Here is a 26,549-nt window from a genome sequence, read left to right on the forward strand (position 1 = left end):
GGAGGGAATTATGGGATATGGAGGTGCTCAGGGGGATTGTGGGATACAGGCGGACCCAGAGGGATTGTGGGATCTGGGGGTGCTTGGGCCCAGGGGATTGTGGGATATGGGGGTGCTTGGGCCCAGGGGATTGTGGGATACGGAGGTGCTTGGGGGTTATGGGATATGGGGGGGCCCAGAGGGATTGTGGGATACGGGGATGCTCAGGGACCAGGGGATTATGGGATATGGGGGAGTGGCTCGGGCCCCTTTTTCCCCATATCCCATAATCCCCCTCGTGCAGGGGTGGGGAGATTCGAACCCGTGACCTCAGGGTGCCCGGGGGGGAGGGGACTGTGTACCAACTGTCATTTTTGATTGACATTGCAGCACAGCCAATCAGGAGAGAGGGGGAGAACGGAAGGGGCGGGCCTCGGCCAGTGATTGGCAGGCATGGGCGTGGCCTAGGCGTCGGGCGTTTCCCGCTCTCGGTCTCGGACGGGCAGAGGCAAGCGGCGGGGGGGAGGGAGAGGGCTTGCGCCCCAAAGTTGGTTGGAAGAGAGAGGCGCCTCCTGATTGGTCAACGGGAGTAGAAGGCGGCCTCATGATTGGTTGGAATTGCGAAGGGGCGGGGCAAGGCTCACAGGGGAGTCGCTGAGACGGGGCGGGGCATCGCCCTCGGATTGGAGGGCCCGGCGCTTGCGTATCGATCCCGCCGCCGCCGTTGGCTCCCCCCCTCCTCGTGCTCCCACCGACGCCTCCGGATGGGTCGCCGGGTCGCGCGCGCGGCGTCTGAGCAACGCAACGCAACGCCGTCCCCGATTGGCCCCCCTAACCCTTCCTCCGCTTCCCATTGGCCACCTCCCGCGGGGCCCCGTCCTCCGATTGGCCCGCGGCCCCGGGCGGACTCCCGCTGATTGGTTGGCGAGGCGCGCCCCTGCCCCCCCGCCTGCGCGCGCGCCGTGTGTGTGCGCGTCGGGGGGGCGGCCGCTCGCTCGCTCGCGCGCGCTGCTGTGTGAGGCGGCGGCAGCAGGTCGGGTCGGTCCCTGCCTCACGGTGGCGGAGCCGGAGCGGCCCGGGGCGCCTCCCATCCCCCCCCCGCTGCGGGGCTCCCCTCAGGCCGGGTCCGGCGACGGCGGCTCCTGCTGCTCGGCGGCCGGGCGGCTCCGGCCCGCGGCGGGGCCTGGGCCCCTCCCCGGGGGGGCGGCGGCCGGGCCCATGGAGGGGCTGCCCGTGGAGGTGCGGGGCTCCAACGGGGCCTTCTACAAGGTGAGGGGGAGAGCGGGGGGGCCCCGCTGTGCGGGGGGGGAGGGGTTTGGGGGCCGGGGGTACGATGGGGGGGAGGGGAGCGAGGAGCGGGGAGGTCCCATTGGGGGGTGCGGGGTAGGGGGGGAGGGGGCATTATGGGGGGCCGTGGAGGTCCCTTTGGGAGGTGGGGGAGGGGAGCGTTGCGGTCCCATGGTGGGGGAGGGGTTTGGGTCCAGGGGGGCTGGGGGAAAGGGTGGGGGAGGGAGCAGGGAGTGGGCAGGTCCCACTGAGGGGGTAGGGTAGGGTGGCTGAGGGGGGGAGGGGGCAGGAAAGTCATACAGGTGCGTTGGGTAAGGTGGATGAGTGGGAGGGGTATGGAGGGGATGATGGGGGGTTAGGGGAGGTAATAGTGGGGGGTGTAGGGAGGGGGTATGACAGGGTGGGGGAAGGTGGATGATGAGCTGAGGGAGGGTCAGAGGGTGGTAATTGGGGGTGTGGGAGAGGGGGTCAGGTGGGGGGCTGTGGAGGTAATAGGGTGCGGAGGGAAGCATATAATGGGATGGGGGGTTGGTGTAGGCAAACGGGGGAGGTAAAAGTGGGGGCAAGGAAGGGGAGGCGATGGGGTGAGGCAGAGGGGGCTGGGTGGGGGCAAGGGAAGTAACTGGGGGAAGGGGAGGAGGTCTGTGGGCGAGGGAGGGGTGTGAGGATGGAGGTCTGGTGTGGGGGGGTCTGGCAGGGGTTGGGCACAAAGGGGGTATAGGGTGGGGGAAGGGGGGGTAATGGGGGCATGGTGGGGGGAGGGAGGGGAGGCAGAGAGGGTTGGGTGCGGGAGGGTAGGAGCAAGGGAGGGGAGATGTATGGGTGGGAGGTAGTGGGGGTCTGGTGGGTGGTGATGGGCTGGGGAGGTAATGGGGTCTGGGGAGGCATTGGGAAAGGGCGTAAGTTGAGGGCAAGTGGGTGGTATGATGGGGGGCTGTGTGTACAGTGGGGCACGAGGCAGGGTATGAGGGGAGGTAATGGGGTTATGGTGGGGGCAGTTGGAGGAGGGGGTTACGTGGCTGTGGGTTTATGATGGGGGTATGATGTGGGCGGCTTATGGGGGGGTCTGTAGGAGGGAGGGGAGGTAATCTGGGGTATGACGTGTGGGATTATGGGGCAGTAACTGGGGAGCGGGGCTATGTGGTTTGGGGGTTATTTAGGAGGAAGTGAGGGAACCAGGAAGGTTTTGAGGCACAGAGTGGACTAGAGGGCTCTAACTGGGGGCCAAGGGGCTGGGGGTAAGATGTGGGGGGAAGGGGGTATGTGGGGGCTCACGGGAGGACATGAGGTATGGGGGGATTGGAGGAAAGATGTTGGGAGAGGAGGATTATGGGGGGAGAGGCTGGGTGTTTGGTGTCCCCTGGGGCGTGACTGAAGGGTCTGGGACTCTGCATAAAGCTGTAGGGACTTGTGGGAGGGGGGATGGAAGGCCCCCCCCCCCATTAGCAATGAGGATTTCCTCTCCTAGGGATCCCCTGCAGTCGGTTACAGGGTCACTGGGGATCGGAGGCCCCCTAATATGGGATGGAGGGTCACTGAGCTGGTTAGGCATCCTTAGGATAGCGACCCTGCTTCCCCGATCCTTTTGGGGGCCCCTGACTGTGAGTGGGGCGATCAAAACCTGGATTTTTGGGGGTCTGAGAATGGTGGGGGTCTGAGAATGCAGTGTCACTGTGGGGGTGGGGAATCCCAATTTAGCCTGTGGTGCACTGTGCCTATGTCCCCCTTATCTCTAAGCTCCACATAGGGGCCCCCCTTCTTTCCTCCTTTCCCTCCGCACCCCTAGAAGGTTTGCGTTTGCACTGTGGCTCTTCCATCGGGCTGTCCTTTTCCCTCCCCACTTTTCCTTTCATTTTCCCCAAGACAACTCCCCTTTGCTCCTTCTCAGATGCGTCTCAAAAGCTCAGCCCTGCCTCCTAAACCCAGACATCACAGGGGTCAGAGCTCCCCTCCAACAATCCGGCAGGGTTCCAAATCCACCCTGGGCAGTCCGGTTGTAGCGGACCTTTATTGTGTGTCAAAGGAAAAGTGGGAGGCCTGGGACGCTGTCTGAATCAACCAGATGTTCCTTTCAGCTCTTAGTTCCTTGCTGCCAGAGCGCCACTGGCAGGTGGATGTGTCTTGTACGGGGACCCAACGTCACTTGAATAGCAAAACCTCCCCCCCCCCCAAATTTCTAATGCCTAATCAGTTGCTCCATCTTAATTTCTGACGCGAGATCCCTTGATGATGTCAGGTTGCGCCCCAGTCTGTATTTTTTGCGAGTGGACTGGAAACCAAGGATTTGAGTTCTCTCGCCTGGTGGGGAGATAAATATCGTGATTTCCCCCCCTCTATAAAATGGGGGTCGTACCCACCTTAGAGAGCCTTGAAATCAGTGGTGGGCCCCATTGTCCAGCACTCTGTCATAGCAATCACAATCCCTTTCTAAACAGACCTAGCATAGGGGGAAACCCACCTTAGAGAAGCGAAGGGACTTGCCCAAACCACACGTCAGGGTGGTCAGGGCTGGGAATAGCCTCTGAGTCCACTTTCTGCTAGCCCTTGCTACCTCTCAAGTGTAGCTTTTGGACCAGGTTGTGGTGGGCGGTCGAAGTACATTTCCTAGCTTCGGAGGCTACGAGCCATTGTGATGATCTTGTCTGACCTCCTGTGTAATTTGCGCTTTGTGGCTGCAATATACCTGTTGCCTTAAGGAAGTCGATTTTATTCAGGAATGGCTTTCCTTTACCGCCCCAGAACAAAGTGGGATAAGACTTTGGCAAGCCGCGTTATTTTAATGTTTGAAGGCTGAGAATATCGAAGCCCATAAAGCTTGGTTATTCTCCAAAAAATCTCTCTGTGGGCTCCTAAACCAAAGGCAACGCTCAGATGTCGTTCTTCACCTGGGAACTCGGAGGAGCGTGCTCTCGCAGTGCCATCTCATCTTGCGGAGGAGGGTGGTGTAAATTTATGACCCTGTGTAAACAATCAAAACGTTGCAGCTGGAACCTAGATGGGTATTCCTGTGTCTGCATCGAACGCTGGTGCCTGATGGGTTAATGTCACTAACTTAAGTCCAGATCCTCCAACGGGCCCGGGGACGTTGGGAGGCTAAATCCCTTTGAGAATCAGGGCCTTGTTTCTCAGAGGTAGAGCCCAGGGGTGCATGTGAGAAGAGCCATTGTTAGGTAGGCACCTTTCTGATTTGAGGTATTAGTTAGATTTGTACCGAAATCTGCTGTTCCCACAGAGGGCCTGGCATCACAGCTCCGGACTGTCGGATCCCCTTATGCTATGGGCTGACCAAACATAGAGAGTCCCTGCTCGCAACTGAAACCAACAAGACAGGAAGGATTGTGATTCCCATCTCCCAGCTGGGGAAACCGAGGCTCAGATTTGGTGACTTGCCTGTGGTCGCGCAGCGGGTCTCTAACCCTGATTTCCCGATTCCTTTCTCTTGCAGCAGCACCCAGGTTCAGAGCCCTTTTGCAAACATACACTGATTGTAGGGCAAAGCATGAGGATTGATTTCGATGTACTTTGCAGCACTGAATTCTTGCATCCTTTTGGCTTCCCATGCCTTAATGGACCACAGGAATTATTTAAGTTTGACCAGCTTCGACTGTTCCCCATTCATGCTGCCTTCTAACAGGCTACGGATCCAGGTAGTATTATTGGACAGTCTTGTTTCCTGCAAGCTCCTCTCAGTGGCGTGTTTAAATACGCTGATGATACGAGTTTCGTTACAGAGTACTTAGGGTTGTTGAGTCAGATTGCCCAATTAGCCAGGCAGGCTTAACCCTACAATTTTGCACTTACGGCACCTCCGTGGCAGAGCAGTGACAGGAGACCCTCTCGTGCCGTCTGAAAATCTGGTCTCCTCATTGAAGTGCTTGATAATTTAGCTGGTGAAGATGGTCTTGTGGTAAAAGCTAGGACTCCGGAGAGCCGGTTTCAGTTCCTCCCTGTGCCACACACTTTCTGCAGGAGCTTGAGCATATCGCTTTAATCTCTGGGCATCTGTAAAATGGGGCTGTTTCTTCCTTTGTCTTGTCTGTTCAGAGCACGCACTGTCTCTTACTATGTGTATGCCTAGCACAGTTGATCTCTAGCCCAATCTTCCCGAGCCACGAGACCGTCCTGGTGACAGCTGGCACAGAGTCCCAATGCTGTCATGTGTGTTCCCTTCATGCTCTCATTGGCTGTAATAACCTGTCCGGTCTCTCGTCCCAAAGCCAGAGTGGTTATCCCTGTCTGATCTCGTTCCACTGAGATTGCGGACATGGCATAATGTGACTTAGGGTTATTAAACCAAGATTGGGACCCCATGATGCTAGGTGCTGTACGTTCACATACAAGACCATTTCTGCCCTGAAGAGCTCGCAATCCCAATAGACTAACTAGAGGGGTGGTTATTTTCCCTGCTGTACACATGGAGAGCTGAGTCTCAGACTAGTATTCGTGTTTTAATATATCAGGCTTTTCATCGGTCAAAGCGCTTTACAGAGGAGGTGTCAGCATCAGCCCCATTTTAAAGATGGGGAAACTGAGGCCCAGATAGGGTAAGTGTCTTGCCTAAGCTCACCCAGCCCGTCAGCCCCAGATCCAGGAATAGACTCCAGGTCTCCAGTGCTCTATTCGCCAGTCCAGTGTTTTAGGTACAAGCCCAACCTCGGTTCATAGCCCCAAACTCCTCAGCTTGGACGTGAGGTGAAATTGTGTTGACTCCTTTTTGACCCATCTTGACAGTAAATTTGCCAAAAAATGACTATCAGGAAGTTCAATAGGGTTAGAAACAAAAGGTTGTCTAAAGCCGCAGCCCCTTTCGAACAGGTGATAGGGTATTGGATTGTGAAACCTGTTGCTCTTTCCCGTATTTAGATTTTGAAGCAATGAATGCTTTAGAAAGCGTAACGCTGGGAGAATATCGAGTGCAATTGACTCTACCCGTCAATATTTCCTTTCCTTTTTGCTCCAAAATTAAAACATTTAAAAAAAAAATGTTGAGGTTAGCAGCTTGAAGCAAAATATTTTGTAAAACATCTTGATTTTTGGCTCCTAGTGACAGACCTAGATTGCGTTAACTGCTGTACAAACGTCACAATGAATTTACAATCTATTTTACATATTTTGTTTTTATGGCTCTTATTCCCACAGTACTTGACCGCTTCACAGCTTTTAATATAGGGTAGGAATAGAATAAGATTAGTCCGCTAGATGAGTCTTTTAGTACCCAATATTTTCTCCCTTTGAAGGCACTTACACAATGTAATCATGTCGTCTCTTGATCTTTTTGATAAGTTAAATAGCCTGAGGTCTTTAAATTTCTCAGTATAAGGCATATTTTCCAGTCCTCTGATCATTTTTGTAACTCTTCTCTGTACCCTTTCCAGCTTTTTTCAACATTCTTTTGAGAAGAATGAGTGTCCATCATATGAAAATCGGTGGGACATCAAGAACTGAAGTGCCTTTAATCACCCATCATTTTGGCCCAAGCCCTAAGTCACTTTGATTGCGAATCTCAGTCGATTTCATGTCCGAACAGTTGCGAAGAAAAGACAGATTGTCCCTAGTCTGGGTAACGCTGCAGGTCACATTTCATAACTGAGTAACTTGGAGAGGGGCTTGTCTTTCATTCAGGGTGGCAAAGCCAGGTTGGTCAATTTCATGGTTGATCCTCATCTCTTCCGTTAACAGATTCTCCTAGGTTAGCATTTTGCTGTTGTGTCGAAGCTTTAAATCGAGTTTGTGTTGAAATTTGCTTGAGCTTTAACAAATGTTTGCCATGTTTCTTTTGCAGCCCCAGATATTTGGATCTAAGCTTTCTGTTAAATTAGAACAAGAGGTCAGTCATTTTGGCTCTTGGGATGTTTCTTTCCTATATTGGAAGAACGCAAGGATTGACCTGTTGTAGAAACCCCTATCTTCTCTCACGTCACCTACCCAGCTTTCTCTCTGGGCAAGTCATTCCGTGTCTGTGCCTCATTTGGGATGAGCAGCCTTTTCTCCCACCCTTTGTTTGCCTTGCCACTTTAGATGAGGTGGTCTTTGGGGCAGGACTGTTTTTTCCTGCATTGCATGTATGTACAGCTCCTAGCACAACGAAGCCCTGATCTTAGTAAGTGCTGCTGTAATAATATCCCTGGGAGTCTGCAGACTGTCTGAGATATCCAAAGAGTTCCGCACCTCCATTTGACATTTTTTAGGGGTCGACAAATGAAAAAAGGTCGGAAAACCACTATGATACGCAATCCGTTCTTTGCTTCTAGGTGTGTATTGTGCAAAAGGACTAACTTTTAGGTGCTTTCTTAGACTGTCTTTAGCTTTCTTACGCTGTCTTATGGTGTAAAAAAGGTAGATTTCGCATTGAACCCTCCACAAATTTCAAAGCACGATCGACCCAGCTGTTTTTAATCTTTGATCATATATTGTCCCCGGGAGTTAAGACTCAATTGTGGTGGTTTTTTTTTCTTTTCAGAGCAGACTTGCCTGCTTTATCTCATCTTCTCGTACTTCCTCATCAGCCATGAGTTGCTACAAAAATCTTTACCTGCTCTTGATTTTTATTAACCACGGTGCTTTTAAGGGCCAAACTTGCCTCTCTGAAGCTGGGGTTATGTTAAGCACCGACACGTGTTCTCCATGGTCTCGGTAAGGAAATAACTTTTTCTTATTGACATCTGGCAACACTTTGAGCGGGTCCCTGGTTGTAGGAATTTGAGGATCGGTACTGTCCTTAGGAAACAGCGAAGCGAAGATGAGAATCGAATATCTGTAAATAGTACCAGACGTTCGGAAAAAACGAGAGCCAATGGGCTGTTGCAGGACTGTAGTAACCTGATCTGGGCCAAAGGGGTGTGTGGTATTGTCTCCGCTTTGCCACTGGGCTAATTTTAGACCTGTCTTGCCCCACGGGAAAGCAGTCGAACACCACCGGTGTCTGGCATCAGCGGGTCTGCAGATCAAAGGTGTAAAAAATTCTTCATGGGCTAATTCTCTGTTTAGAAAGGGGGGAAGGAAGGCTTTTTTTTAGATGACTTGCCTGCTTTTGTTAGCCTTGCTGCTTCTGCCTTCCCTCCCTTTCACGAGTAGGGGGTCTCTGATTCCCGACAGACTTCCATTCGCATTTAAGGTGAAGGATCTCTGGACTCTTGCGAGTGAGAGTTGTTAAGATTTCAAAGGTTATTTCCCCCTCCTGTACTTCACTGCCCAAGTCCCCTTTCGGTTTAAGTAATAGCGACCTGTCAGCAGTCGCTTATTCCACCAAAATCCGGCCCCGACTAGGCCTCAAGAGACCCGAATCCTATTTCTGGCTAGGCCACGGGCCTGCTGGGTGACCTTGGTTAAGTCATTTCACTGCCCGATGCCTCAGGTTCCCCATCTGTAAATTGGGGGGCATGGTACGGACACCTCCCCTGTAAAGCCCTTTGACATCTAGTGATGAAAAGCGCTAGATAAGAGCTAGATGGTCTTGTTTGATTTGCCTCATTTGACATTTGACTGCCCTTAGAGTTAGTTTTCCTTGTATCTAACCTAAACCTCCCTTGCTGCAGATTAAGCCCATTGCTTCTTGTCCTACCTTCAGTAGACATGGAAAACAATTGGTCCCCGTCCTCTGTAGAACATATTTGAAGACTCTTATCAGTTATTCACCCCTCCTCCCCCGCCCTTCCCGTTGTCTTTTCTCAAGGCTTAAACATGCCCAGTTTTTTTCAACCTCAGCAAAGATCAAGTTTTCTAAATCCTCGATCATTTCTGGTGCTCTCCTCTGGACTCTCTCCGGTTTATCCACATCTTTCCTAAAGGGTGGGCACACAGAATTGGACAGAGCGCTGCAGCTGCAGCCCCTCCAGAGTGGGACAGCTACCTCCCGTGTCTTGCGTGCGACACTCCCGTTAAGACCCCACCCCCCGAATGATAATCTTTTATTTCAACCGCATCACACTGTTGACTCATATTCCATTTGTGATCTCTCGGTCCACTTCTCCCTTCTCCACTGCATCAAATACTAACTGGATCACGTTTAGGGCCTCTTGCCATTTAGATACGCAAAGCTACCACCGTGTTGTCGTCCCTGCTAGGTACAGGTTTGCCCGCGGTTCGTCGGCATGCTCATAACGCTTGCAGCTGTGCTGTAAGAACGCTGTAATCAAGTCTCATGCTTCAGGTTTTCAGCATGTTGCCTCCGGGGTCAGGAAGGAATTGTTCTCCCTGAAGCACAATTGGCTAGACATATTCAGGGTTGGGTTTTTTTGGCCTTCCTCTGAAGCATCAGAGATTGGTCACTGGATAGGGTGGACCAGTGCTTAGAGGTGGTAAAGAAAGTCCTTTCTAGTGGCTTGGCTGGTGTGTTTTGCTCCTTTGCTCAGGATCACACTGGTCTCCACATTTAGGGTCAGGAAGGAACTTTCCCTCAGATCAGATTGGCAGGGACTTTTTGTGAGGAAGGCGGGGTTCGCCTTCTGGGGTCAACTGGGTATATATCGCCTAATCATTTTCCTGCCGTAGCAGGGGCCATGGGCACTGGTGGCACTTTGGCCTCTCCTGTTCTCTCTCTCTGGCGTGCAGTTGTCTCCCGAGGACTGAAATACTTCAATTAAGCTAAAATTGGGCTCGAGGTTAGGGGTATGCGCGTGGGTTTCCGTGGCCTGTGTTAGATCATACAGCCTGAGCTCAGGTTATCGTCCCTGCCTGGCCTTCAACTCTGTTAAAAAACTATGAAAATCCCTCTTTCTGTATGTTGATTGTAAGATCTCTGAGCGCAGAAGGCTCTTCAATCCAACAGACTAAAGTGGAACAAGAGCCGATGGCTGGAAGCTGAAGCTAGACAAATCCCAACTGGAAATAGGGAGCAGGTTTATAGCCCATCAGGGTCCTTACCCATTGGAGCAGCTTCACAGGGGGCCTGGTGTACATGGGCCGGTCCCATAGATCTCGCTGACCCAGTTTAGGAAGGCAGCAAGACGGTATCACAAAGGTTGTGAAACACGGGACTTGATGACTTGTTGAGGTCCCTTCCAGCACTACGTTTCTGTTTTTGTGGTGGATTTTGTCCATCTCTTGGAATTTTTAAATTGAAGTATAACTGGGTTCAAAAAAGAACTAGATCAGTTCATGGAGGATAGGTCCATCAATGACTGTTAGCCAAGAAGGTCAGGGATGCAACCCCATGCTCCCTAAACGTCCAACTTCCAGAAGCTGTGGCTGGACAACAAGGGATGGATCACTTGAAAATGCCCCCATTCTGTTCATTCCCTCTGAAGCATCTGGCACAGGATAGTGGGCTAGATGGACCATTGGTCTGACCCCAGTATGGCCATTCTTACGAGATGGAATCTTTCTAAAAGAGATGTTTTTAGTCCAACCACAAATGTGTAGGAATCGCTGGCTGAAATTCTCAGGTGTCTGTTGCACAGGAGGACAGACTGGAGAAAGATTAAGACCAGAAGAGATTGATTGACCGCGACTAGATGGGTGGCGAGTGGAGGCTACCAGGGGTGAAGCACAAAGTTCTAATTTGCCCGTTTGCCCTCCCTTCCTTTGGTCCATAATTTCCCCTGATGTCTCCTCACAGATTGTGAGCTGCACAACAGATCTTTGTGGCTAGAAGGGACCACTAGAGATAACATACAGGAAGTCAGACTATCTGGGGACTTCCGTAATGAGGCCAATAATTTGTGGTGGACTAAAACATCTCTTCCCGAAAGACAATCCTCCGTTCTTGATACGAAGACCTCAGGAGACGGAGAATCCACCGCCTGGGACTTTGTTCCAGTGTTAATCGCCCTCACTGTTAAGAGTTTGTGCCTTATTTTTAACTTGAATCTGTTTGGCCTTAGTTTCTGGCCGTTGGTTCTTGTTCTGCCTTTCTGTGCTAGGTTACAAATTCCTGGAGAAAATATCAGGTATTAAACACCGTGATCAAGTCACCTGTTTGATCTTCTCTAGTCTTAAGTCTCTCACTTATTTTCCAGGTTTGGGATAATTTGTGTGGGTCTTTGGTGCACCGTCTCCAGCGTTCAACCTTTATTTTAAAAAAGTGGACACAAGAATTGGATGCAGTGTCCCAGTCTTGGTCTCACTGAGTGACCCTGATCTTGCAGGGTTTGAAACTTGTCCTTGAAACCTTAGCTTAGTTTATTTAATGGGCTCTCAAAGTGGGGGTCCTGGTCACCTGGAGAAGGATGTGGGAGACTAGCAGGACAATGTTCCAGTTCTCCATGGCTAGACGAGATGTGAAGCGCTTGAAACTTTCATGGACTATCCTGAAACTCTCTTCTGTTGCAACATAGGGTTGCTGCATGGGAAAGGCTGAGACACACTGTTTGTTTTAGACCCCAGCAGTGCGTTGAGAAGCGGGGGGGGTGGGTGGGCTCCGAGTGGAAAGTGGAGATAAAATGTGCCACTTTGGTATGAGAGGGGAGCTGATTTGCTTCACGCTGAATGAATGATAAATGAGACGCCGTTTGCCAGTCAGTTGGCTAACTCGGGAATGAGACTGACGACATATATAGCCTCAGGCACAACTGCATTTAAAGGGGACCGGCCTGCCTGCTTGAGACAAATATAGAACTGTTACTCCTAGAGGATTTAATTACCATCTCTGGATTGGGGGGCAAATGTGTGGTGGTGCTGGGGGTCTGTGTGTGTGGGGAGCGGGCGAGGGGGGTTGATCAGTTTCTCTGGTTAGATCAAGATTTGTAAAGCGAAACCCCTCCCAACTTAGCGTCGTCAGCAAATTTGATAAGCATCCTCTCCACTCAGTTATCCAAGACAGTCATGGACAATATCGGATCGTAACGGACTCAGCGCTATATGCCCCCCCAAGTTTAGCAGTGAACCATTGATAACTGCTCTTTGAGTGCGGCCTTTCAATCAGTTGTGCGCCTTCCTTTAGACCACGCTTCCCTAGTTTGCTTTGGAGGCTGCCATGTGGGACGGTGTCAAAAAGCCTTCCTAAAATCAGGGGATATCTCCTCTACAGCGCTCTCAGAACAGAGAGTCTATGCCCCAAATTGTTTACAGCAGGGGTGGGCAAACTTTTTGTATGCCGGGCCATGAATGCTCACAGAATTGGGGTTGAGGTGCGGGAGGGGGTGAGGGCTCTGCTTGGGGGTGCGGGCTCCAGGGTGGGGCTGAGGATGAGGAGTTTGGGGTGCAGGAGGGTGCTCTGGGCTGGGACTGAGGGGTTTGGAGGACAGGAGGGGAATCAGGGCTGGGGCAGGGGGTTGGTGTGCGGGGAGAGGCTCGGGTGGAGGCTCTGGGCAGCGCTTACCTCAAGCGTCTCCTAGAAGCAGCAGCCATGTCCCCACTCCAGCTGCCCCACCTGCAGGCGCCGCCCCTGCAGCTCCCATTGGCCACAGTTCCCGGCCAGTGGGAGCTGCGGGGGCAGCATGCAGAGCAGAGGCTCCTGGCTGCCCCTACATGTAGGAGCCGGAGGGGGGACCATGCCGCTGCTTCTAGGAGCCTCCTGGAGCGGCTCCCAACCCTGCTCCCTGGCTGGAGCGTGGCAAGCCCCAGACCTCACTCCCCAGCGGGAGCTCAAGGGCCGGATTAAAACGGCTGCTGGGCCGGATCCGGCCCACGGGCCGTAGTTTGCCCACCCCTGGTTTACAGTCTGTGTGATGAGACAACAGATGGATACAGTCAGATAGGGGAGTACAAGGAAACAGGGAGACGATATTGAGTTTGAGGAGGGGTTTGAAGGAGGTTTCGTTCGTTTTTTGGGCGGTGCGTACGGAGAGTTCCATTGGAGAAAGCACAATGGTGTGCATTTGAAAATTTAAGCGGTGGTTTGGAAGCTGGCATTGTGGGCTGATTGGATGCGAGTGTCGGCATCTTGATAGCAGATAGCTTTCACGTGGAAAGATCCCATCTCTAATGCAGATATCTTAGAGGTACCTGGGGTAATATCGGCCTCTGTAATAACTTGTCCAGGGAAATAATTGTTCTTGCTCGAGTCCCGCTTCCCTGATCTTTAATGTTTGAACTCTGAAGTCAGGGTTGTCTGATGCCCTGTTCAGAGTTAGTGCCGGAGTTCCTGCGTTTGTTGGTGCTGCTCCGATTCACCAGTTGTTTTCCAGCACTTAGGACCATTTGAGCTGCTTTTGTTGTCGATGGTTGGCATCTTCTGCATGACTTCCAAAACGTCTGTCTCGCAGATCATGTTTTACCGTTCCCAGCGGTGAATCCCCCTTAAAGACCAGCGAGTCAGAAAAGCACCTGGCATGAAACTTGTCACATTTCGGGCTCTGTGTTCAGAACAAAGGAGAGGAAAGCTAGCTATGGGGCTGAGATTCTGATCTCGCTCCCTCTAACCTTGGGCCGTGGGTTTATTTCTCTGTGCCTCCCTTCCCTATGTGTTAAAACCTCAGATCTCCTGAGGAATTCTCCGTTTCTTGATGGTTTCCAATCAAGACTGTTTCGGCTAAAGATATGTTTTAGGCAGGCACAAGTTACTGGACTCAGGATGACTGGGTGAAACTGAAATGCCTCCGATATACAGGTCGTGCTAGGTGATCTAATGGTCCTTTCCGGCTTTAAACTCTCTGAACTTAACTTCGGTGCTGTCATTGTTTCTGTTTCTATATTATCCCTCCCATCCCGTAATATCTGAGCGCCTCCTGGAAAGAGATACTATTTCCCTCCCTTCCATAGGATAAAGCTATTTTCATTTTGTGGGTGAGGAAACCGAGGCACGGACAGTTAAGTGGCTTTCCCAGAGTCAGAGCTGGGAATCTACCCCAGACCAGAGTCTCTATCCAGAGCCTTAATCATAAGCCCATTTGAAGAATTAGCTTCTGAGTAGGGGGGTATGGGGGGGGTGTCTCTCTAAGCACCTGTTCACCCGTGCAACCAAGGCATTCCTGTCATAGAATCACAGACTATCAGGGTTGGAAGGGACCTCAGGAGGTATCTAGTCCAACCCCCTGCTCAAAGCAGGACCAATCCCCAGACAGATTTTTGCCCCAGATCCCTAAATGGCCCCCTCAAGGATTGAACTCACAACCCTGGGTTTAGCAGGCCAATCCCTGGTATCAGACTCCAAATGAGTGTGTCCAGAAGGTGTTGACTGGGGGGGTTAAAACAGCCGGAAAAGGGAATTGGCTCTGGATTTTGTAGTCCCTATAAAAAATAAAATGATAAATACTGTAGCAATCATAACTCTTTTGTTTTGTTTTGGGCAGTGTTTAGCGGCCCAACTGGGATGAGGGCCCCATCCTACATAACACAGAATATATTGTAATGCCTTTCTGGAAATCAACGGTGGTGCCTTATCTGGAGATGACCTTAAAAAGGAGGTGGCAGAGTTAGAGGGGGTTCAGAGAAGGGCGGTGAAAATGATCGATAGCCTGGCTTACGTGAAGAGAAATTAAGGCCGGAATGGCCCATCAGCTCATTAGCCTGCCCTTTCCATCACCGGCCACTGAACCCCACTGTCACCCCTGTATTGAGCTGATGCCCTGGATTAGATTAAAGCGTTACAGCCCTCGGGAGGTCAAACTGTTGTGTGCCACAGGCAGGGAATAGGAGCTGACTGAGGTGACACCAGTGCCTAAGGCAGGGAATTAATTAGGTGAGATGTACCCAGATTATCCTAGCAAGCAACCTGCCCCCCCTAAGCTGAAGAGGAAGGTGAAAGCCCCCAAGGGTCCCTGTCAATCTAACCTGGGGGAAGATTCCTTCCCACCCCTGAAAACGGCCATCAGTTTGTTGTGGGATTGTTACCCGAGAAAAGGGAGGAGTGAAGAGAACACAAGTCTGTAATGTAATGACTGGGAAAGAGACGGTAGAGCAGGAGTTTCTCTCGTCCTTGTCTCTCAAAACCACGGCAAGGGGACACCGAGCGAAACGGAACGGCAGCAAACGCAAAACTGAGCAAAGGAAATCACTTCCCCCCCCCACGAGGCGTGTGATTAGCTTGTGGAACTCGCTGCCACATGAAATCAGTGAGGCCAAGAACTTAGAGTCAGAGTTTTTAAGGCCGGGAGGGATTTTATTCAGGAGCGCAACCCTGCTCCTGCAGCAGACGGGTCTTGAGGCTTTTAACAGCGTGCTAGCGACAAACAGGCAGCTGTTGGCTGGGGTGGGTGGCAGTGCCGGGAGAGCCTCTCTCGGCACCTGTTAGTCCCGTCACCGGTTGGACTGGGGAGGCATTCTTGTCCCAGGCCCCAGACTCCAAATGCAGAACAAGATCGCCTGCCCCCCCACCCCCACCGCACCTCGCAGAGTCTCCTGGGAGATGCTGATGGCTACAATCAAATAGCCCTAATCAGGAGTAGCGCCAGGTGCTGGGTGGGCCTCCTGGCCGAGATCTGGGCAGGCTGCCCCCCCTTGGGCTGGGCGGGCCTCCTGGCCGAGATCTGGGCAGGCTGCCCCCCATTGGGCTGGGCACTCCACAGCTGCAGTGAAAGACAGCTAACAATCAAAATAGACAAAAGACTTTTAAATGAGGAACTGAAGCCACGCACGGCGTCGGTGGCAGACCCCGGTTCCGAGCCCAATCCTGACAACACATCCTGGGGATTCTAGCCGAAACTTTCAAGTGACTAGGAGAATTTGGGGGGGGGCTGAGGGCTGATTCTGCAGAAAGTCCAGCGCACCCACCAAAACTTGCCCAGCACTTCCTGAAAACCAGGGCGCCCTGTGAAGATGCGTCAAGCAGGGAGAGGGGGAAAGTACGGCAATCTAAAACCCTAATCACTGTTTGGGGGAGGGAGGATGGTTATAAATGGAGCGCTGGATTGATACCATCTAGCTCTTAGATAGCACTTTTCCTTACTAGACTTCAAAGCTCTTTACAAGGGAGGTCAGGGGTGTCGTACCCATTTTACATATGGGGAAACTGAGGCACAAGGCCCATGTGGTTTGCCCAAGGGGGTGAAAGGGATAGCAGCATAGGTCCCCCGTATTCCCCCTAGAGATCTGGGGGCTGGGGTGTGTCTGCATGAATGAAGCAGCAGGTCTGCCATGCCTCCCCCCTCAACGCCACACAGAGCCCTCTTCTGGGATAGGGTTGGCTGGGGGGGTGAGGGGGAGCAGTGCTACAGGGTTTGGAATTGACACCCCATTGAAATGCATGGGACAGTTCCCCTTGCTGAGAGGGATTGGTTCAGGCTCTCTGCAGACTCAGGCAGCCTGGCTGAGTCAGTTATCCTTGGGGCAGTTCACCCTTCTCTGAGTTATAGTTTCAGGCAGATGTCGCTGTGTCCGTTACACTCCGGTCACATGTCGGGTGTTTCTTCACAACCGTGAGAGCTAGAAATTTAATTTTTTTAAAAAAACGAAACCCTAGATGCTGCTAAAATCATTTGACTCCAGGAACCAGGGCTCTGGACACAAGGCTGTAATGCTGAGCTCTTAATTCTGCACATGGGCGGTGTGTGGCTGGCTGCAGATACAGCAGATTCTCCTTATTAGCAACCCCTTGGTTGCCAGCAGAAAGTTGCAATTATCCACCGATCCCTGCTACTGCCCTGCCCACAGCCTCCCCATAATGAAGTCGTTAATATCCGGGTTTGCTGTCAAACAGAACGTACTGCCCTGAGGATCGCTCATGCTTTCTTCCGTTCTCCCTCCGCAGGGTTTCGTGAAAGATGTGCACGAAGACTCGGTCACGATATCCTTCGAGAACAAGTAAGTATCCGCCGGAGACCCCTGGCGGGAGGGGGCGGTCCTGGGCCTAGCCTCCGTTTGTCCTCGTTCCGAGCTTGGGCATCTGGGGGAGAACTGAGACACGCTCCAGTAGGGGGGAGAACTGAGACGTTTTCAGACCGAGGCCGTTACGGTCGCAGATCCCAATCCTACCTAACTCTGCCTCTCCTTTGACCAATTGTCAGCTGTTTTCAATGGCCGCTTTCCTGTGTCGAAAATGGTCAGGCCCTACAGCCAAGTTGGTGGCAGCCCTGGGGATAGAACCCAGGTGTCCTGGCCCCCCCAGACCCTTCCTGTGACTACCCATTAGACCCCCGTGCGCCTTCCAGAATTGGGGGATATCGTCCGGGGTTCCTGACTCCTAGCCCACCCGTGCTAACCCACTAGACCATTGGTTCCCAAACTAGGGGGCGTGAAGAAATTCCAAGGGGGGCGCGAGGCTGTCTGGCCCTTGAGCTCCCGGCCGGGGAGGCTAGCCCCTGGTCCCTCCCCTCCTGTCCCCCCCTCCCCTGCAGCTACGCCGCCATGCGGGCAGCACGGCTTCTGCTTGCCCACCTCCCAAGCTTTCCAATAAGCCAGTCCTGGCGCTCTGAGCGGCCTGGTTGGGGGGTGGGGAGCGGAGAGAGGGGGGGTTGGATAAGGGGCAGGAGGTCCCGGGGGGGGGCAGTCAGGGGACAGGGAGCGGTTGGATGGGGCGTAGGTTCTGAGGAGGCGGTCAGGAGACAGAGAACAGGGGGGTTGGATAGGCGTGGGAGTCCCGGGGGGGGGCCTGTCGGGGTGGGGGTGTGGATAGGGGTCAGGGCACAAGGAGCAGGGAGGTTTGGATAGGGGGTGGGATCCCAGGAGGGGGCGGTCAGGGGACAGGGAGAAGAGGGGGTTAGATAGGCATGGGAGTCCCGGGGGGGGCCTGTCGGGGTGGGGGGGTGGATAGGGGTCGGGGCAGTCAGGAGACAGGGAGCAGGGGGGCTTGGATAGGGGGTGGGGTCCCGGGGGAACCCGGGAGGGGGGCGGTCAGGGGACAAGGAGCAGGGGCAGTTGGGTGATGGTAAAGGAGAGGTGGGGGGTGTGAGGGTTTCTCGAAAATTAAAAAGGGGGCGTGATGCCTCCTGCCACTTCCCCTCAACGGCAGGCTGGAGGTATCCAATCATCTATTAAGATCGTTAGTGGGACCGGCGTGTGCGGAACTTCGGCCCGCCGCTGCGGGACAAGCTGTTGCTTTCGGTTCCAAGGCCCTGGTGCAAGCGAATGGATTGTAAATGTCAACCCTACGCCGTTCCGCGGCAGGAGGGTTGTTAGCGTGCGGCTGTAGGGCCGATGGGCACCTCAGCCGACCCCGCTGGAGTCGGTGCACGGTGGAAATACAGGGATGCCACAGTCCCCGCTTCAGAGCCCTAAATAACGCTGCTGCACTCAGGGTATCTGACACGGGGCCTTGAGGCCCAGCATAACTAGCAGGCTGCCGCTTTTCCAAATTTAGTTGCTGCTGTTTGTGGCATGTGAATGGAACTGACTCACTCTTAATAAGCCAGCCGCCCGCCCCCGGGAATGCCTCTAGATTGGCAGCTGTCACTCTACCGCCTGGCAGGATTGTGAGGATCGATGCTAGGGCTGAGATCTCAGGGCCGCATCGTGCTAAGCGCTGTCTCTACAGGTACTGAGCTGCTCCCCTGTTAAATGTTTCTCTTTCCGACCGGCCGGGTTCCTTCGGTGATGTTAGTTGGGCGTTTGTGTCTCCCAGCATCAGCGACTAGGAGGAAGCAGCGTCATTAGGAGCATGTTTGTTGGCAAACCTCTCGGTGCACGGTGGGAAAGGAAAGGCAGACGGCCCGGTTTTTAAAAGCCTGCTGTCCGCGTGCAGGAATATCAGAGCCCTTAAACGCAGCTTGGTAGGTAGCTGAGAATGCAGATGGCATGGCAGACAGGCCAACCCTGAGAGGCTGCCACCTCTGGGGTGTGCCATCTGTTCAGCCAGCACTGCGATGGGGCCACCTCTGGGGTGGAAGGGGGTAGCGCAGGAAGCAAAAAATATTCTCCACCCCAAACTGTGCAGGGGAGATTGGTGTTTAAACAGGAGTCCAGTTGCTCTGTTTCGATCTACTTTGCCTGGCGTGTGGCTCTTTAACCAGGGAACTGGAAATGTTTCTGAACCAGTAACAGGCGAAACGGGGTTTAAATCAACTTGCGCCACAACTACAGGCCCCGGCTGTCTCTCTTAGCCGATGTGTAAGTAAAAGACCCCGGTCCCTACACGGCTTCTGAGTGGATTTCCGTTCAACAGCTGATCTCAGGCAATCGACCTTTCCACATTTTAAAGCTTCGAGGCGCTGCCTGTTGGATTGAACCTAGTTGAGCAGGTGCCAGTTTTCCTTGAATTTCTGCGCTTGCCTGGCTGATTTCAGGGCATCGTGTTCGCTCTGGGGCTCTATTTCGGCTCGACCGGTGAAAACTAGTAACGCTGGAGGACTGCCAGCTAGAGCAGCGGCCGACGCTTCAGGGGGCGCACTCTGCAGCCAGCCTGCTGCTCCGCGATAGCGCAGCTGTCCGTAGTTAGGACGGTAGTGTAATTAACCATGCAAATCCCAGTGTCATTAACCTGCTCGCACCTAGATTGTGAGATTACAGCACTGTCACCAGTTCCTAGAGCCTGCTGAACACCCGGGTCAAATGCTACGCCGACTCCCTCTGCTTCCTGACTGTGATTCTGTCTAAGCTGGGGGGGGGATGAGCCACATAGATCCGAGCAGTCCACTGAGCGTCGAACGCACTCCGTTCCTCAAATACCTCGGTTGGCTGTGGTGTCCTTATGGGGTTTCTAGCCGCGTTGCTGAGCAGGTGAAATTTCCCTGCCGAGACAGCTGTAGCTTCCCCACCTCCCGACAGCTGTTCACGTCTGGTTTCCAAATCCCAAACACACACAAGCATCGCTCTGACCGGGGGGCCCAGGCTGAGTCAAGCCGGGCCCCAGGGTTCAAGTATTGGGGGGAGGGATAGCTCAGTGGTTTGAGCAGTGGCCTGCTAAACCCAGGGTGGTGAGTTCAATCCTTGAGGGGGCCATTTAGGGATCTGGGGCAAAAATCTGTCTGGGGGTTGGCCCTGCTTTGAGCAGGGGGTTGGACTAGATACCTCCTGAGGTCCCTTCCAACCCTGATAGTCCATGATTCTATTGCTTGGCAGTGCAGATACAACCTCACGCTGGGAGTCCACCAAAAACATCCCGCAAGCCGACTTTTCTGGGGCTGGTTTTGTTCAACATCTTTATTAATGGATGATGGGATTAATTGCACCCTCAGCAAGTTCGCGGATGACACTAAGCTGGGGGGAGAGGTAGATACGCTGGAGGGTAGGGATAGGGTCCAGAGTGACCTAGACAAATTGGAGGATTGGGCCAAAAGAAATCGGATGAGGTTCAACAAGGACAAGTGCAGAGTCCTGCACTTAGGACGGAAGAATCCCATGCACCGCTACAGGCTGGGGACCGACTGGCTAAGCAGCAGTTCTGCAGAAAAGGACCTGGGGGTTACAGTGGGCAAGAAGCTGGATATGAGTCAGCAGTGTGCCCTCGTTGCCAAGAAGGCCAATGGCATGTTGGGCTGCATTAGTAGCATTGCCAGCAGATCGAGGGAAGTGATTATTCCCCTCTGTTCGGCACTGGTGAGGCCACACCTGGAGTATTGTGTCCAGTTGTGGGCCCCCCATTACAGAAGGGATGTGGACAAATTGGAGAGAGTTCAGCAGAGGGCAACAAAAATGATCAGGGGGCTGGGGCACATGACTTATGAGGAGAGGCTGAGGGAACTGGGGTTATTTAGTCTGCAGAAGAGAAGAGTGAGGGGGGATTTGATAGCTGCTTTCAACTACCTGAAGGAGGGTTCCAAAGAGGATGGAGCTCAGCTGTTCTCGGTGGTGGCAGATGACAGAACAAGGAGCAATGGTCTCAAGTTGCAGTGGGGGAGGTCTAGGGTGGATATTAGGAAACACTATTTCACTAGGAGGGTGGTGAAGCACTGGAATGGGTTACCTAGGGAGGTGGTGGAATCTCCATCCTTAGGTTTTTAAGGCCGGCTTGACAAAGCCCTGGCTGGGATGATTTAGTTGGGGTTGGTCCTGCTTTGAGCAGGGGGTTGGACTAGATACCTCCTGAGGTCCCTTCCAATCCTGAGATTCTATGATTCTAAGTTCGGTGGACAGTCAAGTCTTCTCACCTTGCACCATGAGCAATGGGCTAGAGCGGCCATGTTTTGGGATATCGGTGGTTGGACGGGGGCCCACATAACGCAGTGTAGACGCTGGAGCCTCGGGTTGGGACAGTTCCTAACCCGGGAGTGGGTGGAGGGGGTTACAAATGTGTGTAGACAGCACCAGCCCTGAGTCAGACTAGCAAGAAGCTGAAATGTCTTGTGCTTAAGATACATGGTGGCGTTCAACGTGTCTGCTTCCTCTCCATCCGAAATACGCCGACTGAGTCGCAAAAAGCCCTGGGCTGCATTGAGTACTGGCGTCTCGAGTCCGCACGGGAGCAGCTAATTGCAAACGCACATACGTGAATCATTAAAACAAACAGCGAGGCGAAAATCCCTCCTCGGGCGGAGATCCGAAGCGGCTGGAAATTAAGCTGGGTTTAGCCGAAGGGAAAGTTTCTCCCCACCCCGCGTTCGGTGCTCTCTTTCTGTTGCAAAATACATCTCGTGGCTGCGTGGCGGTTGTCAGATTGCGGCGGCGTCTGAGTTGCAGGCTGTACAAACACAGATCAGAAAGCGCTTACACTTGACATAGACGACGATCCCAAAATTGCGGGGACGAGGGTGGAAAGGCTGGTTATAAAGCACTCTGGAGTCTTCTTCCCGCTTTCCAGAAGGGGGAATAATCCTTCCTTTGTCTGCATGGATGGTAAACTCTCCCAAGGCAGGGACCGTCTCCGGCCGTGTGGGTGCCTGGGGCCTGGTGCTGTCTCTTCAGCGTGTCCGTCTTAGTCCCAGTCTGCGGTGCCACCTACAGGCGAATCCAATCTCGGTCTCATGTCTCTTCACAGCTGGCAGCCAGAGCGGCAGATCCCCTTCGGCGACGTACGGCTCCCCCCGCCCGCGGACTACAATAAAGAGATTACCGAAGGGGACGAAGTGGAGGTAGGGGGTGTGCTTTTTGGGGGGGTGGAGGGGTGCCTCCATGAGCCCGCTATCCTCACTGGCTCCCCCGCTGACTATATTGACCTGTCTCTCTAGGTTTATTCCCGAGCCAATGAGCACGAGCCGTGCGGCTGGTGGCTGGCGAGGGTCCGGATGATGAAAGGAGATGTAAGTTTCTGAGGATTTTTCTGCCTCCCTCCCCCTTCCCCCCCCCACCACCATCTCCGATCGCTTGTATCTATCCCAGAATCCTTTGTGCTTCATGGGCCCGCCGTTTTACGCTGGCCCTCGAGCTCGGGTCTGGGGCTTGCCCCGCTCCGGCCGGGGAGCAGGGTCGGGGGCCGCTCCCAGAAGCAGCGGCATGGCCCCCCTCCAGCTCCTACCAGTGGCAGTGAGGTCCACAGGCTAATTCCATCTGAAAACAGCGTTGAGCACGGTTGTCCCGTCTCTCCCCCACCCGGCTACGTCTGAACGGCACAGCCCCTCTCGGGGTCTGCGGTCAGCTCTCTCCTCCCCACCCCAAATCCCCGGCTCTCACCCAATCTCTCTCTCCCTCCCCCCCTCAGTTTTACGTCATCGAATACGCAGCTTGCGATGCCACCTACAACGAAATCGTCACGCTGGAGCGGCTCCGGCCCGTCAACCCCAACAAAGTGGCCACCAAATCCAGCTTCTTCAAATACACCATCGCCGTGCCGGAGGACCTCAAGGAAGCGTGAGCGAGGCGGGGATCCTGGCGCGGGGGGGGGAGCTACGCGGGCTTGGACAAAAGAAAAGTTGCTAGCATGGCTTTTCCTCCATGGGGAAGGAGCCAGAGACCAGGCGCTGTGGTCTGCCCAGACTCTAGCATGAGTTAGAGCAGCCCAGAGGCTGCTCTAACTTGGGGCTTGGCTGTGTGGGGAAACTGACTGACATTATTCTACTGTAAAGGAAAGTCCCCTAACCGTTGGCCAATCCAGTTCTGGACTCTGGAGATCTGGGTGCTATTCCCGGCTTTGCCACAGACCGGACAGACCATTTTGGGGGGCTCCCGCTGCCCCTCGTCTCTGCTCCGCTCACCCTGTCCCCTCTCCGCTCAGGTGCTCCAGCGAAAACGTGCATAAAGAATTCAAGAAGGCGGTGGGGGCCAACTGCATCTTCCTGAGCGTGGCCAGCAGCGAGCTCTTCATCCTGGTGAGTGAGGCAGCGGAGGGTAGCGGGGCGCGCTCATTGGAGATCAGCCGCGACGGGGTGGACCCGATGCTCCAGGCTGATTCGGAGGAGCCTCTTTCCAGCTGCCCTCCTGGCTTGCCTTGCCCCACGCCGTTCTTGGGGTCGGGAGGAATTGGCGGGGACCCTCGGGTGTGGTCGGGGGGCTTCTCGGTCCTAATGCAACCGTCTGGCCAGGTCTCGCCGGTCACTGCGGCTGGCTAGCCCCCCGAGATTCCTGCTGGCCTGGTAGTTCGGCCGGCGGGAGGCGGGGGCTACCTTGCCGATCTCCGACACCGCTCGTCTTCCTCCCCCCCCTTCCCAGTCGACGAACGAATCCACGGTAAAGCGGGCGTCGCTGCTGGGGGACATGCACCTGCGCAGCATCCGCACCAAGCTCATGCTGATGTCGCGGAACGAGGAAGCCAACAAACACTTGGAGGTGAGGAACCCAGGCGTCCGGGCGACGGCCCATACCCGGGGAGGGGGGTGGGGGAGGCGCCGCGGGCCAGCGGGCCTCTGGCTTTCTCGCCACACGGACGCTGCGGGGCGGGGAATAGGCGGCTGTACACGGCCTGCCCAGGGCTTCCCCGGTGATTGCCCGGCCGGTCACCTGACCTGGGCTCCATGGGGGGTGACACTGGAGCCAGGGGTCGGCGCTCCCCCACCCCCACCCCGGCCGCTCCGTTGACTCCCCGCTCTGCGTCCCAGCGCTCTTTCTCTCCCCAGACGAGTAAGCAGCTGGCCTCGGCGTTCCAGGAGGAGTTCACGGTCCGCGAAGACCTGATGGGGCTGGCCATCGGCACCCACGGCGCCAACATCCAGCAGGCCCGGAAGGTGCCAGGCGTCACCGCCATCGAGCTGGACGAGGAGACCTGCACCTTCCGCATCTACGGGGAGGTGAGGGCCGGGCGGGGCTCCTGGGTTCTATCCCCGGCTCCAGGAGATTGGGGGGGGGAGGGGGCTGGGAGCCAGGACTCCTGGGTTCTCTCCCTGGCTCCGTTATTTGACCGTTGTCTCCTCCCCGCAGACTCCGGAAGCGTGCAAGCAGGCCCGGAGCTACCTGGAGTTCTCTGAAGACTCCGTTCAAGTCCCGAGAAACCTGGTCGGTAGGTGTCATGACAGCGACTGTGCTCTGTAGTGACCCTCCGGGGACCCGGACACGTAACCACGGCACCGTGCTGGCGCGGGCGCCTCAAAGGGAAGTGGGCTACGAATGAGAGTGACCGCGTATGCCCCGAGAAGCTCGGGGTGCCAACCAGCGGAGGGCACCGATGTGCAGTGGAGTCTGTTCACCAACACAATGTCCCGTAACGAAAGCTGGCGTCGCACCGGCGGTCAGGGCACCCATGAGGAGTCGTGAACATGCTAAAAATGACGTTCTGTGGGTCTGTTGTTAAACGGGTCCCTCGAAAGTCAGGGGGTTGGGAAAAGCCCGGAGAGCGGGGTGGGCTGTTGTGGGTGTGTGTGTCCGGTTAAAGTGGGGGGGACCCTGTTGCTTTGGGAGCCGGGGTTTCTGTGGGGCTCACCTCTCCGCTCGCCCCGCCAGGGAAAGTGATCGGCAAGAACGGCAAAGTGATCCAGGAGATCGTCGACAAGTCGGGAGTGGTGCGGGTGCGGGTGGAAGGGGACAATGACAAGAAAAACCCCCGAGAGGAGGTAAGTGGGGGCGGATCGGGGTGGGGGTGGCTGCGGCCGCTGGCAGGGTGGGGGGCACACGGGGGACGGCCGTGCCGTGACCGAATCTCCTCTCTCCTAGGGAATGGTCCCGTTCATCTTCGTTGGCACGCGGGAGAACATCAGCAACGCGCAGGCGCTCCTGGAATATCACCTCGCTTATCTCCAGGTAAATCCGGCTCTGCCGAGAACGGGCCTGCAGCAGCCGCTGGAAGGGTCTCAGAACCAGCTCGCTCGCTCCGCAGCGCGCGAACGCTGGGGGGCCGTCGACAGCAAAAGGGGAGGGGCACACACCTGAGATTCGGGCGGGGGGGGGTCGATGTGGGTGTCTCGCGGGTGTGACCGTTAGTCGGTTCCCCTGCTTCCTGTGCTTTCCTGGTTTCCCGCACAGGCGGGTGCATTTACTTATTGGTCCGTCCCCCCCCCCCGCTGTGTGTGCGCAATTTGCTTTTGTTTCCCCTTCCTGTTCTGAGGCTGCACTTTTGACCTCCCTCCTTCCATCCCCCCAACAACATGCCCTGAGGCTGCAACTGCTAATTAGTATCCCTGCTCTGGGGTGCAGTCACTAATTGGTTCACCCTGCTGCCCTGCATGGGTGCAGCCATTAATTGGTTCTCTGCCCCAAGACAGCATGGGTGCCACTGCTAATTGGTTCCCCCTTGCAATGCAGTCACTAATTGGTTCCCCCTGCCAGCCCTGTACAGGTGCAATCATTAATTGGTTCCCTGCCCCAAGACAGCATGGGTGCCACTGCTAATTGATCCCCCCTTGCAGTGCAGTCACTAATTGGTTCCCCCTGCCTGGGCAGTTACTGGGTTCCCAGTCTCACCCCGAGCCGTTCTTCCCATTCCCCAGGAGGTGGAGCAGCTGCGGCTGGAGCGGCTGCAGATCGACGAGCAGCTGCGGCAGATCGGCATGGGCTTCCGCCCCCTCTCCAGCCGGGCCGACAAGGAGCGGGGCGGCTACGCCACCGACGACAGCACCTCCTCCTCCCTCCACGGCACGCGGACGTACGGGGGCAGCTACGGCGGACGAGGCCGCGGGCGCCGGGGGCCCAACTCCGGCTACGGTAACTGGCCCCATGGCGCCTTGGCCAAAATGTCCCCTTCTTCACAGCGGGGGTGGCTTGACTGACGGGCCACACCCCAGAGGTGGCTGCATTTCAGCAACGCTTCCCTGGGGTATTGTGTGTCCTGCCCCTCCTACAGCTTTGGGGATCCCCCCCAGTACAGATCAGCCCCCACCAACGGCGGCTCATGCGCCCCCCTGCTCTGCCCTCCCAGGTACCAACTCAGACCTGTCCAACGCTTCAGAGACCGAGTCGGAGAAGAGGGACGACGGCGAGCGAGACCCGCGCCCCGAGGACAGCCGGAGGCGCCCGGGGTTGGGGCGAGGGCGGGGTCCCACTCCGGCCCCCCGAGGGGGCGGAGGCAGCAAGTACAGCAGCTCCTCCATCAGTTCAGGTGACCAGGTGTTGCTGTTTAATAGCGGCTGTGCCCTGCCCCAGAGGTGGCTGCATCTTGGCGCCAGCTCAGGGATCCCTGTGTAACCAGCTGCTGTGCCCTGCCCCAGAGGTGGCCGCATCTCAGCGCCGGGCGAGGGGTCCCTGTGTCACCAGCCGCCCCGCCCCAGAGGTGGCCGCATCTCAGCGCCGGGCGA

At 55.0% G+C, this 26,549-nt stretch overlaps 1 protein-coding gene across 2 annotated transcripts in view; it reads left to right on the top strand.

Annotated features, from left to right (window-relative positions):
- The first annotated feature begins 1,169 nt into the window (after nt 1–1,169).
- FXR2 (FMR1 autosomal homolog 2) overlaps nt 1,170–26,549 on the top strand; it is a 27,545-nt gene continuing 2,165 nt past the window's right edge. Inside the window, exons 1-13 of one of the 2 annotated variants that reach the window (XM_029913059.1) lie at nt 1,170–1,248; nt 16,832–16,884; nt 21,932–22,025; nt 22,122–22,193; nt 22,592–22,740; nt 23,105–23,198; nt 23,539–23,655; nt 23,925–24,113; nt 24,244–24,322; nt 24,763–24,872; nt 24,973–25,059; nt 25,746–25,959; nt 26,174–26,353. In XM_029913059.1, the coding sequence (XP_029768919.1) occupies nt 1,198–1,248; nt 16,832–16,884; nt 21,932–22,025; nt 22,122–22,193; nt 22,592–22,740; nt 23,105–23,198; nt 23,539–23,655; nt 23,925–24,113; nt 24,244–24,322; nt 24,763–24,872; nt 24,973–25,059; nt 25,746–25,959; nt 26,174–26,353 (1,489 nt within the window). In that variant the 5' untranslated portion in view covers nt 1,170–1,197. The remainder of the gene's footprint in view (nt 1,249–16,831; nt 16,885–21,931; nt 22,026–22,121; nt 22,194–22,591; nt 22,741–23,104; nt 23,199–23,538; nt 23,656–23,924; nt 24,114–24,243; nt 24,323–24,762; nt 24,873–24,972; nt 25,060–25,745; nt 25,960–26,173; nt 26,354–26,549) is intronic. The other variant, XM_026658369.1, reaches the window with a different exon arrangement.

Source organism: Terrapene carolina, unplaced genomic scaffold (genome assembly GCF_002925995.2).
Source record: "Terrapene carolina triunguis isolate 2854851 unplaced genomic scaffold, T_m_triunguis-2.0 Scaffold433, whole genome shotgun sequence".
Lineage (NCBI taxonomy): Eukaryota > Metazoa > Chordata > Testudines > Emydidae > Terrapene > Terrapene triunguis.